The sequence below is a fragment of the Garra rufa genome, chromosome 2, assembly GCF_049309525.1.
Source record: "Garra rufa chromosome 2, GarRuf1.0, whole genome shotgun sequence".
In the NCBI taxonomy this organism is placed as follows: Eukaryota; Metazoa; Chordata; class Actinopteri; order Cypriniformes; family Cyprinidae; genus Garra; species Garra rufa.
Genome location: NC_133362.1, coordinates 117,620 through 135,119, shown reverse-complemented (window position 1 = coordinate 135,119; position 17,500 = coordinate 117,620). Strand labels below are relative to the sequence as shown.

At 32.0% G+C, this 17,500-nt stretch overlaps 1 protein-coding gene across 1 annotated transcript in view; it reads left to right on the top strand.

Moving 5' to 3' along the window:
- The window catches only part of dntt (deoxynucleotidyltransferase, terminal), a 203,448-nt gene that overhangs the window by 125,123 nt on the left and 60,825 nt on the right, over nucleotides 1-17,500 (top strand). Inside the window, exon 8 of the mRNA XM_073834512.1 lies at nucleotides 10,366-10,468. Coding sequence (XP_073690613.1) covers nucleotides 10,366-10,468 — 103 coding nt within the window. The remainder of the gene's footprint in view (nucleotides 1-10,365; nucleotides 10,469-17,500) is intronic.

Here is a 17,500-nt window from a genome sequence, read left to right as displayed (position 1 = left end):
ATACAGAAAACCCAATGTGAATTTTAATTTCTTTGCAAGAAAATCAACATGATATTTAAAATTTAGGTTTTTATCCATCCAAATTCCCAGATATTTGTAATTATCTACAGACTGGATACAAATTCCATCTAGTGACTTGATGGAGAGGGATGGTAGTATTGTTCGCCCAGTTTGAAAAACCATAACTTTAGTTTTATGTGGGTTTAACAACAGCTTCAAATCTAGTAGGGCATGTTGCAGGATATTGAAATCTGCCTGTAGATTTGAAAAAGCTAATTTAGCTGTGGGGGCACAGGAATACAGAATTGTATCATCTGCATAGAGGTGATATTTACAAAAATTAAAATTATCACAAACATTATTAATATAAACTAGGAAAAGCAAGGGACCCAAAACAGAACCCTGTGGAACACCCTTAGTTACAAGGACTGGGTTTGACAGATCATTGCCATATTTGACCATTTGTGAACGATTGGTCAAATAGCTATGGAACCATTTGACCGCGTTACATCCAATGCCAGCTCTCAGCAGGGTATTAACCAATAATGGATGGTCCACAGTATCAAACGCCTTTGTGAGGTCTATGAACAGAGAGACACAGCTAAGTTTACTGTCCATAGCCTCTTTGATGTCATCCATAACTTTTAAAGTGGCGGATATTGTACTGTGCCCCGACCGGAACCCGGATTGCATTTCATTTAAAATATTATGTGAGTGCAAATATGATTTAAGTTGAGTAGCAACTAAAGATTCCAATATTTTAGAAAGTACAGGAAGATTAGAGATGGGTCTAAAATTATTCATGTCAAATCGATCACCAGATTTGAACAGGGGAGTAATGTAAGCTTGCTTCCAGATTGCTGGGATCTGATTAAAACTTAGTGACATATTAAAAATATGGGTAATAGGCTCAGCTATAACCGGTGCAGCCACCTTTAACAAAAAGGGATCCAGACCATCAGGTCCAGGTGCCTTTTTAGGGTCTATAGAATTAAGTGATTTCATAACATCTTGAACTTGGAGGGCTTCAAAATCAAATGATAAATCAGAGATAAAAGATGTACTAGGTGGCAAAAAATGTGTTGAAGCATCCCTTGAAATTGATGGAAACTGCTGATCAAATAGATGACCTGCCTTCTCAAAGTGTGCATTAAAGGCATTTAAAATGTCACTTTTATCTGTGATGGTTACATTTCCAATGATCAATTTCTGGGGAAAGTCTGAAACCTTTTTATTCTGCAATGCTTTAATTGTTTTCCAGAATTTAGAAGGATTGTTAAAATTATCAGTAGTTACATTAAGATAATAATTTGATTTAGAGGCCCGAATGGCTGAGGTACATTTATTTCTCAAAGTTCTAAAACGTTGCCAATCTACATTACTGCTGGACCTCCTTGCAAGGGACCACTGTTTATTTCTTAATTGAATTAACTGGGCTAGTTCTTGAGAAAACCAAGGATTATCCCTATTCTTTATTCTATGCTTTTTAAAAGGAGCGTGTTTATTGGCAATCAATAGAAACTGTTGCTGAAAAAAATCAACAGCTTCATCAACAGTAGGAATCAATGCAACATGATTCCAGTTCAGTCTTGCCAAGTCAGATAAAAATGCCTGCTCTGAAAAATGTTTAAAATAGCGTCTAGAAACAGTGAGACCCTTAAGTTTAGGTATTTTGGTGTTTCTAACACATCCTATTGCGCAATGGTCGCTTAGGTCGTTCACAAACACACCTATTGCTGTATACTTATGAGCCCTGTTAGTGAGAATGACATCTAACAGAGTGTCACTATTAGGCTTAGATGGATTAACTCTGGTGGGGCTATCAATGAGTTGTACTAAATTTAGAGAATTACAAGCCAATTTAAAATTCTCTGATTTGTCGCTGAGCCAATCCCAATTTAAATCACCAAGTAAAATTATTTCAGAATTATTTAACTTGGACAGCACTTCAGTTAAAGTCGATAGGGTCTCGTTAACAGCAGAGGGGGGTCTATAGCACCCAATAAGAGTAAATGGAGCATTTGCAACCCCAATATTTAAAGCAATAAGTTCAAACTGTCTTGGGATTGACTGGGAAAGTAAAACAGACACAGGAAATTTTTTAGATACATAAATAGCTACGCCACCTGCACGCCCTTTTCTATCTATTCTGTAAACATTATAACCACCAACACAAATAACATCATCAGGGACAGATGGTTTGAGCCAAGTTTCAGAGATCACAACAATATCAGGATTAGCAGACATAAACCACGTTTTCAATAAATCCAGTTTGGGTAGTAAACTTCTAGCATTGATATGTAAAAAACCAATTCCATGCCTATTAGCAAATTCAGTAGGTGTGGAGAGATAATGTAAATTTACTGAATTAGGCAGGGGACCCGGGTTTACATTAACATTACCAGAGACAAATAAAAGCAATAAAATCAATGTTCGTGAAAGAGACTTTTTAACATTAAAAGAAGATATGTGATGGGAGAAAGTCCTTGGACAGCCATAAGAAATAACTGATTCAAACACCAACAAGGCGTGTGGGAAGACAGTCCTTATATGATCAATTATTAATACATTGAGAAATTGATCAGTGGTAAAGTTTGTCGCGAATTGCCGACTTGATGGAAGATCACAGAATTTCATAGAAAATGAGCGTTGTATGCAACAATGCTTGCATGACAGCGGAGTACACGCGAGACAAGCAAATAAAATCAGCACAATCGTGAATTTTAAAGTCATTTTTAAATGTCACAACCAGCGTCCAGAGAGACTGAAGATAGAAAAAAACCGGCAGCAGAAGGGGAAAAGGAGGCGAAACAGTCACCTGAGATTTATATCCGAAGATATGCAACCACCGTCTCACACCCGGCGTAAAAATAGTTTGGCGCACAATTGCACAGCAACCTCGGATCAGTAGGCGTAGTCGCTCTGGCAGATCCTTTGAAACCAGAGATCGAAATCCAACGATGGGCCAGCTCGAATGCAAGATCAAGCAGTCGGATGAAGGAATCCACCAACTCTTTTGTTGATCGCATTCGCACCACCGGAGACGAGCCTCTACGGCCACTGAACAAGAACCAGCATCAGAGCCGTTATACACGCAATTGCACAGCCGGCTGACCCAGTCAGCGCACGTTGTTGCCCTGGCCGATCCTTCAACTGGTGAAATCACTCCGTAAAGTTGCCCAACTGCTAGACATCAATAAAAACTACAATTCGCCATCTCTGTAGAAAAACCCTCAAAACTTAGGAACATTAAAAGCTGCTTAGCACTTGAGATAAGACCCAAGACAGGACTCCCAAAAAACAGAGACACACATGAAACTGCTATCGTGCCGCCATCTTGAAAATGAATCCCTTGGTGAGAAACACTTGGTTATTTTGTTTAGGATGCTGCCTACAGTATGTAGGCTGTAGACAGCAAAGCTGCTCACTAGGTAATGGAACAGAGAAATGTATTTATTTTTCATTTACGTAGAAATTTATTTAGAAAGGTAGTTGTTTATTTAGAAATCAGTTTTATTTATTTTTAGAAATGTAATTATTTAAATTTTAATTTAATTAGAAATATGTTTATTTAGTATTTTTTTATTTATTATGAAATTTATTTAATTAGACATTTAGGTGTTTATTTTTTCTGGAAGTTATTTATTTCGAAATCTGTTTTATTTATTTCTGGAAATATATTTCTTTGAAAATGTGTTTGTATGCATATTTAGATTTTTAGATTGATCTTTATTTATTTAGATATTTCGATTTTTTTATTTATTATGAAATGTATTAAGATTTTAAAAATAATTTATTTAGAAATGTTATTTATTTGTTTAGACGTTTAGAAATATTTTTATGTATTTAGAAATGTATATATTTAAATGTTTATTTTATTTTTTATTTTTTTGAAATTTAGTTATTTATTTATAATTTTTTATTTAATGTATTAGAATTTTATTTAAAATGTGTAGTTTTTTTTTTTAGAAATGTAGTTTTATTTACCAGTGTATTTATTTGTTTCTGAAATATTTAATATAATTATACACACACATATATAGATTTTTTTAGAAATGTATTTAAAATGTTTAAAATATATTGTTTTTATGTAGACATTTATATTTTTTTATTTATTTAGAAATTTAATTATAAAATGTGTTTATTTAAAAAATTTATTTAGAAAGTTATTTTCGATTTTTTTTTTATCTTAGCGTTTAAAAAAATATTATTTATTTATTTAGACATTTATATTTTTATTTATTTAGAAATGTACTTATTTGTCTGGAAATGTTAAATATTTAATTTAAATAAATCTATTTAGTGTTTCAAATGCATTTATTTATTTATTTAGACGTTTATATTTTCATTTTATTTTTTTTTGTTTGGAAATGTTATTCATTCATTTTGTCATTTATTTATATATTTATCTATTTCGACATTTAATTATATTTTTATTTCTTTATTTAGAAAGTTATTTTGGATTTAAATTACAAATGTAATTATTTATTTACTCAGACATTTATTTATATTTGATTATAATGTTAGAAATTAATTTATTTAGACATTTATATTTTTATTTATTTAGAAATTTATTTATTTGTTTGGAAATATTCATTAATTTTGACATTTATTTATATATTTATTTACTCAGACATTTAATTATATTTTGTTTATTTATTTACAAAGTCATCTTAGATTTAAATTACAAACGTGTTTACAGTGTTTAGAAATGTATTTATTTATATTTTTATTTATTTAGAAATTTTTGGAAATGTTATTCATTCATTTTAACATTTGTTTATATATTTATTTATTTACTCAGACATTCAATTATATTTGATTATAATTTTAGAAATTAATTTATTTAGACATTTATGTTATTTATTTGTTTTTCGAAATTTAATTATAAAATGTATCTATTTATGAATGTATTTGTTTAGATATTTTATTCATTTAAATTCATTTATTTATCTATTTAGACACACAGTAACATTTATTCATTCATTCATTTATCCATGTATTTATTTAGAAATGTATTAATCAGTTTGGTCACTTCATTGAGGATGCTGCCCATGTAGTCAGTAGTCAGCAAGGCAGCTCGCTGTGTATTGAAACAGAGCCGCAGGTGTTTTGTATTACAGAAACGCAGTATGTCATGCCATAAATCTCATGAAAAACAAGCGGCCCAGACTTCACTGCAGTTTCCTCTCAACCCAATATTGGATCCGCCAGTAAATAGCTCATTTCTAAACAACGCCTGCACTAAATAATTCGCAAGCTGCATGAATTCTTAAAAAGTTGACGAATATAGCTGTTCTCTCAGTTTGCGGTTGCATATGAAAAGCAGCGTTTAAAAGCAGCCTGACGTTTGGTTATATGAAGTCATGTTTCATCTGTGAGAGTTTTAAGAGCCTCTTATGCGTCTAACTATGCCTACACTTGTGTTTCTCACTTCCAGCAGACAAACTCACATTCACACGCTTTTCTGTCGCTCAAGTGTACATTTACTGTGTTCGGCTTTTATGGCTTCAGATGGTCCTTGATGTGAATGTGGCACCATCTGATCCATTCAGAGACATCATATGTGATATACCTCATCATATCTACACATATATGTGACCCTGGACCACAAAACCAGTCTTAAGTCGCTGGGAAATATTTGTTGCAAAAGCCAAAAATACATAGTATGGGTCAAAATTATTGATTTTTCTTTTATGCCAAAAATCATTAGGAAATTAAGTAAAGTTCATGTTCCATGAAGATTTTTTGTAAAATTCCTACTATAAATATATCAAAATTTAATTTTTGATTAGTAATATGCATTGTTAAGAACTTAATTTGGACAACTTTAAAGGTGATTTTCTCAGTATTTAGATTTTTTTGCACCCTCAGATTCCAGATTTTCAAATAGATGTATCTCAGCCAAATATTGTCCGATCCTAACAAACCATACATCAACAGAAATCTTATTTATTGAGCTTTCATATGATGTATACATCTCAGTTTTGTAAAATTTAAACTTATGACTGGTTTTGTGGTCCAGGGTCACATATATAAGGGAGACCAAAGCTGTATTTTTTTATAGTAACTATAGTATTCGGAGTCAAAAGTCCAATTTTATTGCATTCTTGTTTTCTCTCGCTGTTGTTTTGTTTGTTGGCTTCTTTCAGCTCAAAATTGCTGTTAAATGAATGTTTTATTGAATTCTGTTCCCCAAACTAAAATTGCAGTATTATATTTTTGTAGCTGTAAACAAGTAAACACAAAATTTAAAATATAATTAGGACAAGACTTGTTTTTACCCTTCAGATATTAGGCTTGTATGTGTATGTGTGTGTGTGTGTGGATTTATTTAAAATGTAGATATTTTTGTTAAATATTAATAAAATGTGTTTATTTAGTAATTTATTGATTTTGGAATTTATTTATTTAGAAATAAATGCAAACTTTTAAATAGAATATTTTCCAAATAATTTCTATATATTATTTATTTAGAAATGCATTTATTCTGAGTATTAGTTATTTATTAATTTAGCTAAATTTATTTATAATATTTGTATTTATTCCTGTATTTATTTACTAATTTATCTATTTTAAAAATATTTATTTATTTAGATATAAATGTATACATTTATTTTTTTGCATAAATATAAATATATTTATTTAGAAATCCATTTACAATATTTTTGTAAATATTTAAATTTTATATGTAATTTAGTTGTTTAGAAATGTATTTATGAACAGTGTTTTTATTTAAAAATGTTTATTTGAGGTATAAATTAAAAAATATATATAATTTTTTCTCTATTGTTTTTATGCATTTATTTAGAAATTAGTTTTTTATGATTGTTATTAATGTAGATATACGTTTAAATATGTATTTATTCAATTTTTTTTAGAAAAGTATTTATAAAATGTATTTTAGTAATTGGTTTAAAAAAATATGTATTTATTTTTATTAAATTAAATATACATTTATTTAGAATCTTTTAAAATAGATTTCAGAATAATTTATATATATATAAATATTATATATATTATATATATTTATTATATATATATATATATATATATATATATATATATATATATATATATTTAGAAATAAATTTAGTCAGAATATTGATAAATATTCATAGATTTTTTTTAATTTTTTTATTAGAAACATTTATTTATTCATAATATTTGATTTAGAAATGTATTTAATTGTTTAGAAAACTATTTGTTCGGAAATGTACTTAGAAATGTTTTTAGTTAGTAATTTATTGTTTTTGGAATTTATTTATTTAGAAATAAATGCTGACTTTTTTTTCCAAATAATTTATATATATATATATATATATATATATTTATTAATGTAGAAATCAATTTATTCTGAATCTTTTTTTTTTAGAAATGTATTTATTTATAGAATTAGAAACATTTATGTATTTATAATATTTGTATTTAATATGTATTTATTTAGTAATTTGTCTATTTTAAAAATGTATATTTAGACATAAGTGTTTACATTTATATATATATATATATATATATATATATATATATTAGAAATCTATTTATTTACAATATTTTTTAATTCATGAATGTAGTTATTTAGTTGTTTATAAATGTATTTGTCTTTATTTTTTATTTGCAATATTCTTTATTTATAAATGTATTTTTATTTATAAATATTTATTTGAGGTCTACATTAAATAAGAAAATATATTTTTATATATTATTTAGAAATTAGTTTATTTAAAAAAACTTTTTAGAAAAGTATTTATAAAATGTATTTATTTAGTAATTGATTTAGAAATGTGTTTATTTATAAATAATTTAAATAGAAATAATTTTTTCATACATATATAATTATTTATTTTATAAATGTTTGTTTATTTAAACATAAATGTATACATTTATTTAAAAAATAGAAATATATTTTTTTTTTTTATTTAAATGTATTTCTGTCTTTATTTAAAAATGTATTAACAATATTTTTTATTTAGAAAATAATTTTTATTTATAAATGTTTATTTGAGGTAAAAATACAAAATATATTTTTAATATATTGTTTTTTGTATTTATTAAAAAAAATATTTTTTTGAATAATTTTACGATTTTATTAATGTAGATATTTGTCTAAAAAATATGTATTTTTTTAGAAAAGCATTTATAAAATGTGTTTATTTAGTAATTCTGTGATTTAGAAATGTTTATTTAAAAATTATTTATTTAAATAGAAATGTACTTATATTTTGTTCAGTTGGACTTGTCAGTATAGTTTCTATTTATTTATTTAGAAATCAGTTTATTCAGACGATTTTTTATTTAGAAATGTAGTTTTTTGTTGAATTATAAACATTTATTTATTTATAATATTCTTTATTTAATAATGTGTTTATATAGTAATTATCTATTTTAAAAAAATTTAAATAGAAATTATTTATTTAGAAATTAATTTATTTACAATATTTTGTAAATATTTAAATGTAATATTTTTGTAAATATTTACATTTATTTTACATTATTTTATTTTATTTACATATATTTTGAATGTAGTTTAGTTGTTTAGAAATGTATTTCGTCTTTATTTATAAATGTTAATTTATAAAAGAAGCTACAGATGGTTCGCACTCTGAAAAAACTAGACAAAGTCTTCAACAAAAAGAATCAATAGTTTTAATGGAGCAAGAGCAGACGTTTCAGCCATCTAGCTATTCTCAATGCTCATACTGAATCAACATCAGACATGCAATCAATTAATACTGAGTAAGTAATCAGGAGACAGGTAACAGGTGCAGTGGGAGGGGCTTCAGCCCAGACACAGAGAACAGGTAGAAACAATTCTTTTCATAAAAAAGTTAACAATGTTTATCTCTAAAAAAGAAGAAGGATAAAATGCTTACAAAAAACATGAGTAATTTATCTCTTCATTCATTCCCTTCGGGAAAAGACTGTTGAGTTCAAAAATCCAAAAAGTTTCTCTCTGTAACAGTTTTTTGTCCAAATCACCACCTCTCCTTTTAGGCAAAACTCTTTCAATACCCAGAAATTTCAGATCAGAAATGGCATGCTTAGCTGATTGAAAATGTTGGGAAACAGACGAAGTTGCATAACATCTCCTAATTGCACTCAAATGTTCCAAAATTCTCGTTCGTAAAGCCCTAATAGTTTTGCCTACATACAACAATGGGCAAGGGCAAATCAAAATATACACCACATGGGTAGATTTGCATGTAATTAATTGCTTGATTTTATATATCTTATGTGTGTGGATGTGTAAAAGACTGGAGTTTAAGGTAATGTGAACAGGAAGTGCAACTTTTGCATGGAAAGTTACCTTGGGCATTGGAGAGAGTACTAGAAGGAGGCGTGGCAGTATCAGCATGGACCAGCCTATCTCTAAGATTTGAGCTTCTAGAAAAGACACAAAGTGGTAAATTTTGAAAAAGACCATTCAGTTGGTAATCACTTTTAATTATATGCCAGTGAGAATTAACAATGTTTCTAATGTCTCTGCTCAAAGGACTATAGGTCAAATTTAGAATGCAGCGGTTTTCATTTTGTTTGGAAAGCAAATTAGTCGAATGTGTACCAGAGGCACGTACTTTATTTAGTGCTGTATCAAGCCAACTGTTGGCTTGTAAATGTTAATTTATAAAATGTATTTAATTTACAAATTAATTTCTTTATGTATTGTTTTTATGTATTTATTTATAAATTAGTTTATTTTGAATATTTTAATGATTTTATGTAGATATTTGTTTAAATTAATTAATTAATTAATTTTTTTAGAAAAGTATTTATAAAATGAATTTATTTAGTAACGTGAAACCAAAAAAGTAAAGTAAATACAAAAAAATTACTTTATAATACACGTTGCATTTTTTTGTATTATTTATTATAACTGAAACATTGGTGTGATGTATTTTTGTTACTTTCTTTGACTTTAAATGCGCCTAAAAAGTCATTGGATGTTTTTTAAACACAGAACTGCAGTGAAAGATGGATTTTTTTCCTCCTCATGAGTTGTTATATATTTTTACATAAATATCTGCGAATATCTTCTTCCTCCCCACCTGAATTTGCAGCATACGAGGCCTTTGAGTTTTGGAGACTCATTTTCATAATCTCTCGACACAGCAGTGAAACTCATAAACGTCTGACAGCTCCGGCAGAAGAGACGAACGCGTCAGAGTTTAATGACGCGGGCCAAATGCCTTATTTGAGTAATTGGAAAAGGCAAAGCCATTAAACGAGCCGTTCGTCCCGTACGGTTACTCACACGCTCATCATATGATCTACTGACTCACTGTGTGTCTCATTCTGTGTAAAGCAGATGAAAGTGAACATGCGTTTAGTGTATAATGAGTGTGTATGTGTGTGTTTAATGTACAGGGGGAAGGAGTTTGGTCACGATGTGGACTTCATCATAAAAACCCCTGAGGCCGGACAGGAGGACGTGATTCTGCCTGCGGTGATTGAACGATTTAAAAGACAGGTACAAAAACACCTTCTGCTAAAAAAGCTTTTATCTGTAGATTGTTTGGCCAAATATTGAAATCAGCTTCTCAGTGCATGAAATGAATGACCTTGCATTTCACTTTACAAAAGATGACCTACTTTGAAAAATACACGTGTTACTTTGGAAACTTTTGCTTCGAAAACCTTGATGGTGAATCGTTTACAGACTTATTGAGAATAAAAGATGTAGTGAATTTTACAGGAGACTCATCTCATTTTAACTTGGCCCACATAGGGACGCCAATTATGTAGTGAGTTCTGCTTTCGCCCACTAGGAAGGCGAAATAGTGTAGTGATGGGTACTCGTATCACCGATGACGTTAGGATTCTTGGATCACGTGCGGTTATGAGTACATCACATAAGAAAGATTGGTGGGATATCTAACTTGTAGAACCTGTATTATCAACACAAGGAAGACACGAGTGTAATAAAATAAATTTATTAACAAAAGATAGACAAGAGTAATCAACTATTAAATGAAAACCATAAATGCAAAAGGAATAAAGTGCATAAGATGCATAAAATGTGATTCAGTTGGGTGTTGCTATGTCCTAGCTATGTTATCTTATGGAAAGATAAACTGTTGCTACTCCGAAACAAATAAGGTGAAGAACCTTAGTATGCATCAAACAAATAAATGAGATATTGTTTGTTATCAACTGCAATCAGCTATATAATATCTAATGTAAATTAGAAAGATCATATGTGACCCTGGACCACAAAACCAGTCATAAGGTTAAATTTGACAAAACTGAGATTTATACATCATATGAAAGCTCAATAAATAAGCTTTCTATTGATGTATGGTTTGTTAGGATAGGACAATATTTGGCTGAGATGCATCTATTTGAAATCAGGAATCTGAGGATGCAAAAAAATCAAAAAGACTGAGAAAATCACCTTTAAAGTTGTCCAAATTAGGTTCTTAACAATGCATATTACAAATCAAAAATTACATTTTGATGTATTTACAGTAGGAATTTTACAAAAAATCTTCATGTAACATGATCTTTACTTAATTTCCTAATGATTTTTGGCATAAAAGAAAAATCAAAAATTTTGACCCATGCAATGTATTTTTGGCTATTGCTACAAATATACCCCAGCGACTTAAGACTGGTTTTGTGGTCCAGGGTCACATATACTGATAGTACACAACAATGCCAAGGTCTCTGGAAGAGGTTTGTGGTTGATTGAGCAGTCCGGTGGCGGTGAATTCTTCCACTGGTTGTGCTGGGAGCAGTCAGTGGGAAAAGGAGCAGGAATCCGTTTCGACAGCCTTGAACGTGAAGCGCTGTAGGATGCTGATCTCCTGGAGCACCAAAGGGTCCTAAGATCTGGAACACGCAGATGTGGCCCTGGTGTAGGTGCTGAGTGTTCCAAGCAAAGGTACCTGAAGTGAAGGTTTGCTCGCTGGAGCTTAACCTTGTTGCAAATGTCTTTTGGTCTTCTGCCTCTCTGGGCTAGAGACTCAGAACTTGGTCAATCCGCTTTGTCTCTCTCGGATGGAGACTTAGGACGTGCTGCATCTGTGGTTGCCTCGCTGGACGAAGACTCTGAACGTGGAAAATATCTCTTTCCTCACAGACAGAACATGGTCGTATCTGCTGCTGCCTTAAAGCTGGAGACTCGAAGCGTGGAGCGTCTGTTTCTGTCTCTCTGGACAGTAGGCTCAGAATGGTTGTGTCTGTTAGTGTCTCTCTCTTGTGGAGCTAGAGACTCAGAATGGAGGAATCTGTAGCTGCCTTCCCAGTAACGGGCTGCAGACTCAGAAAGAAGTTTGATCTGTTACTGTCCCCTGGACGTGCCGGAGACTCAGAATGGAGGTGTAGCTGTTATTGTCTCACCCTTGCAGGTCAGACTCAGTTCTTTGTTGCTCTGTTAGTGTCTTACCCTGCCGGGGCTCAGACTCAGAACGGTTATCTGTTGCTGCCTTCCCTGTAACGGGCCGCAGACTCAGAAATGGTGTAACTGTTATGTCTTTCCCCGACGGGACTCAGACTCAGTACAAGGAGTGTCTTTTGGAGAGGTACCTTTATACCTTTCCGATGAGGAGGAGATTGCAATTTGGTGCTTCTCCATTTCCATGCACATTAAAGGGATGGTTCGGAGTAGAATTGACTTCATTGCTATGCACTCCGAAGCCCATCTAAATACCCCATCCGAAGTTTTTTTTACCTTAGTCAAACATTTATGGAGATATTAGAGTTTTTCGAATTGCTTGTTATAGGAGTGAATGGTACATGTGATGTATCCCGTAAAGTGCACCACTAAACGTGCAAGTAATCTTACCAAACTTGTACAGTAGTGTAAATAGGTTATGTACTCACAAAACGCTGCATCGGAACATTTGTAAGTCCACCATGAGTGTTTTAAAAACACGTTTTAGCCGATCCCTACTAGTCTCAAAAACTACAAATGGCGACACGTCGACGTCACTTCCCTGGTTTGAAAAAAGCACGTAAAAGTCCTCCTACAAGTTGACATGCACACAGATGTAGTAGGAGGACTTTTACGTGCTTTTTTCAAACCAGGGAAGTGACGTCGACTTGTAGTTTCTGAGACTAGTAGTTCTCGGGTAAAACATGTTTTTAAAACACTCATGGTGGACTTACAAATGTTCTGATGCAGCGTTTTGTGAGTACATAACCTATTTACACTACTGTACAAGTTTGGTAAGATTACTTGCACGATTAGTGGTGCAATTTACGGGATACATCACATGTACCATTCACTCCTGTAACAAGCAATTCGAAAAACTCTAATATCTCCATAAATGTTCGACTAAGGTAAAAAAAAACTTCGGATGGGGTATTTACATGGGCTTCGGAGTGCATAGCAATGAAGTCAATTCTACTCCGAACCATCCCTTTAAGTCCAAACATGATGGGAAAAGATTGAACTGTCATACATGCATTCATTTGTCCATTAACAGCTGAGTTTGTGTAAGATGTTGCACTACACATCGCTGTCAGTGAGAATACTTATTTCTCTGAATAAGTATAAGATGTGTGCGTTATGGTTCGCATCAGTTCAAGGTTTGAAAACATAGTTATGAATGGATTTGGATGGATCTTTGTGATCTCTCTTTGTTTCACCCACTGCTGCTGCGTCTGGAGATCCTAAGGAATTTTTATGACCGTCACAGGACCAACTTTAGGAAACAGTCTCAAGGTGGGTGGAGGGCAGAAACTGCATCTTGACCAATAGGAAGTTCTGTCCTTCCCGGGTTTTTGTACCAAAGATGATCTTCTTGCCCTCTAAGAGGTGTCTGGCAGTTGTCCTGGCATCCTTATCTGATGGCGTTGGACAGTTTGCTTATGTTAGTCCACCAAGATCCAATCAAAATGTAGCAAACCTTGTAGGTGAATAAATTACAGATGTAAAAAAGTATATTTTATATAGTTTCGTACAAACACGAAACATTTATTTACTTCAAATGTGCATTAGAATTAATTTCTTAATATTTAGTGTCTAATAGTTTTATTTTTTGCATTTAGGTTTAAGAAAGAAAGAAACATTGTTGAAAATATGCATTGTAATCAAAGCTAAATATTGCATGTGGGATCATTCATTACCACACATGCTTAGAATTGAGTTAAATTCTATGTGAAGTTTGAGTATATTTTTATAGATGTCCCATAATGTCCCTCAAAAGCATGGACATAAAAACAGGTTATTGCTGTGTTTTGCTGAAATCGCATGAATCGTCTTGAAGAAAGTTTGTCATCAGACGTTCTGGAGTGCGTCTTATTCTCTCCGTGATTTCATCGATGTTTCGTGGCTTTGATTGTCCTTTACTGGAGACACTGTTGTGGCCTTTAATGGTCACTTAAAACAATCAGAGCGGGTTGATCATGCGGTTGGTGGATAAACAACATCTTTTCTCTAAAGTTTGGCAGTTGATTACAGAACAGTAAAGAAAGACAAAACGAGACCATGCAGCCGCAGGGTGATGATTTCAACATAATCCAACAAGACAGCCATGAAAGACCTGCATTATAGTGATTTTACAACAATTATTGGCGTTTTATTCACACTACTTCATATTGTTACAAACAACAGCAGGATTTTTGAGGCCAATCACAGGAAGCAGTATCTGCCAATTACCGATACTGATCTTTTTAAAGCCTTCTTTTTATCATGTAGAATTATTTATAGTGAAACTCCAATCAGGGTTTTTAATGCATTTAATCAGTTTTTTATTTAAGGGGTGGAACGGAGCATTTTTAGAAATTTTTCAAGAATATATATTTATCGCACCTAAATGTTTGATCATTGAGTGATTTTTTTTTTTTTTTTTGCTCAATAGCTTACACACAGCACAAGCCTCATTTTCACAACCGCATTTATTCAATATTTTGCTTTTAAAATCCAAATATTATTGAAAATGCCTTTTTTTACACAGTACAGTAATACAGTACAGTAATCTTTCATAGACGAGTTTAAACACAATAAATATAAGCAACACATTATTCAATGCTTTTTACTTTTGCATTTACTTCTAGATTTATTTATAAAGTTGCTCAAGCAAGTGGCAAAACATTTAAACTGCTTATGTTATCACAAACATTGTAAATTAAAAATTACTATTAACAGAAACAGTCAGTTCTGCTGCCTTTTCTTTTGCATTTAAATCTTTATTACAAGTAACCCTTTGAAATAATCAATAATTAATTTGGATTTTTTTTTTTTTGGAAAAGTGTGTGAAAAATTGTGTTTTATAGTCGGTCGCAATTTTGAGTGGTGGGATAATGTCTAAACTGAATTAACAGATTTCTGCAGTCATAAAAATGGTTATATATCTTAGCCCAGCTATTTTAAACAGTTTGGTCACATTCTATGGTTACTATTATGCATAAAAACCTTTATACAACATTGAAAGGAATACAGGGATAAAAGACAAAAAATATATAATCAACGTATTTCAAAATTGTTACTTTATTGTAACATATATCATCAAATTGTTATATTAGTGCTACCAGTATTGCAACATTAATATTGTAACTTATTTGTAACATTTGAACTTTTGATTTAGTGCAATATTTTGTAGGGATGCGCGATATGAAAATATTCTAACCGATACCGATAGCCGATAATTAAGTCCTTCTTTTGGCCGATACCGATAACCAATACATTCATATTTTTATATGATAATTTTGTGCACACAGGAGAATACAAAATCTAAGATAAACTAATGAAATTTATATTATATATCTGGGTCTAACAATCATAGCAAACAGTCCTGACTCTTCAAAAATGTTTTTATTTTTTTGTGTAAGGCACCACAATTCTAAATAAAATAAAATGCTTTGACATTTTGTCAACCTGGAAAAAATGAAAAGTGCATCATGGAGTAAAGTCAGATGTCCAAATGTCTGTGGTAAAGCTTACATGCAGTCCATTCTTTATTGATCATATTATGAATGTGTGCAGCAGCCAAATCGTACAAGGCGGGGAATAAAACATCTCAACTTTTCCAGAATACTGCAAGCGCAACACAGGTCATGTGATATGAACCAACCAATCAGCTTCATCCTTTCCCTTAATAACACTGAAAGCACTGGCAAGGTGGAGAAACAGCTTATCAAAGCTGTACAGGAATTAACATTTTTAAATAAATTTGATAACAGAGCTACTGCAAGCGATTTTTAATGCTGAAAATCTATTTATTCTTTGCTGAAACTACCGCGTCTTTATGGAGAGCGCATGTCATGGCTGCTTAGCAACGGCAGACGCCACTGGAGCTCAAACTACAGAGCGGTTTGTCAAAGACTTTGGGTTTGGAAAGAAAGAGAAGGCGCCGCTTCAGCGTTTTCCACGCGTTTTTAGGCGCGACATGTGAACGGCCCCTAAAACAGATTCACCGCGATGACGACCTCTGAAGTGAGATATAAGATTGTTAAAACTTAACGGCTTTTTACCTCCTCTCGGAATCCTTGCTAAACATGTGTTGCAAACAGCAGTAGCATTGTCCTCCTCTGTCACCGTGAAAAACTTCCAGACCTGCGAAGGCGATGATGACGACACAGATGATGACGTATTAAACGCGACAAAGGCTTGAGAGTCACTGCAGTTTACAGCTGCAGTCACTTGCACTCGGAAAGCAGATGAATCTCAGATAAACCAGACTGATTGATTTACCAGCAAGAGTACTTTAGCGGATCGGGTTTCATTTATTTATCGGAGCAATAAAAATGACGTCATTTTTACCCATATCGGTCGATAATTTATCTGTCCGATAAATATCGTGCATCCCTAATTTTTTGTCATTGCAACATTTGAGTGCAATGTTCACTAACAACTGAATTGGATTTGTATTGCATGCCTAAGTTCACTGTTATCCCACCGCTTACAAAATGTTTACTCATCCTGTGACAACAAAACCGAAGATTTGTGAATTTATATATTAATACTATACGCCTGAGAGATAACCCTGCTGAAAAAACCAGCATATGCTGTTTTTTTCAGCAGGGAATGTGTACCAAAAATCTTTGCCATGTATTTATGTTAACTTACTTTACTAGCCTAGCCTTATGTTTTGGACCCTTTATTTTTTCCATATTTGCATTTGCAGGAAGTGCACTGAAACATCAGTCAGTTTTCAAAATGAAAACCTTTTTTTACGGTCACAATTGTGACCAGTAGAAAGGAAAGATCCAAAGAAATTCAGGAACAAATGAGAAAGAAAGTAATTGAGATCTATCAGTCTGGAAAAGCTTATAAAGCCATTTCTAAAGCTTTGGGACTCCAGCGAACCACAGTGAGAGCCATTATCCAAAAATGGCCAAAACATGGAACATGGAACCTTCCCAGGAGTGGCCACCCGACCAAAATTACCCCAAAAGCACAGCGACGACTCATCCGAGAGGTCACAAAAGACCCCACAACAACATCTAAAGAACTGCAGGCCTCTCTTGCCTCAGTTAAGGTCAGTGTTCATGACTCCACCATAAGAAAGAGACTGGGCAAAAATGGCCTGCATTGCAGAGCTCCAAGACCAAAACC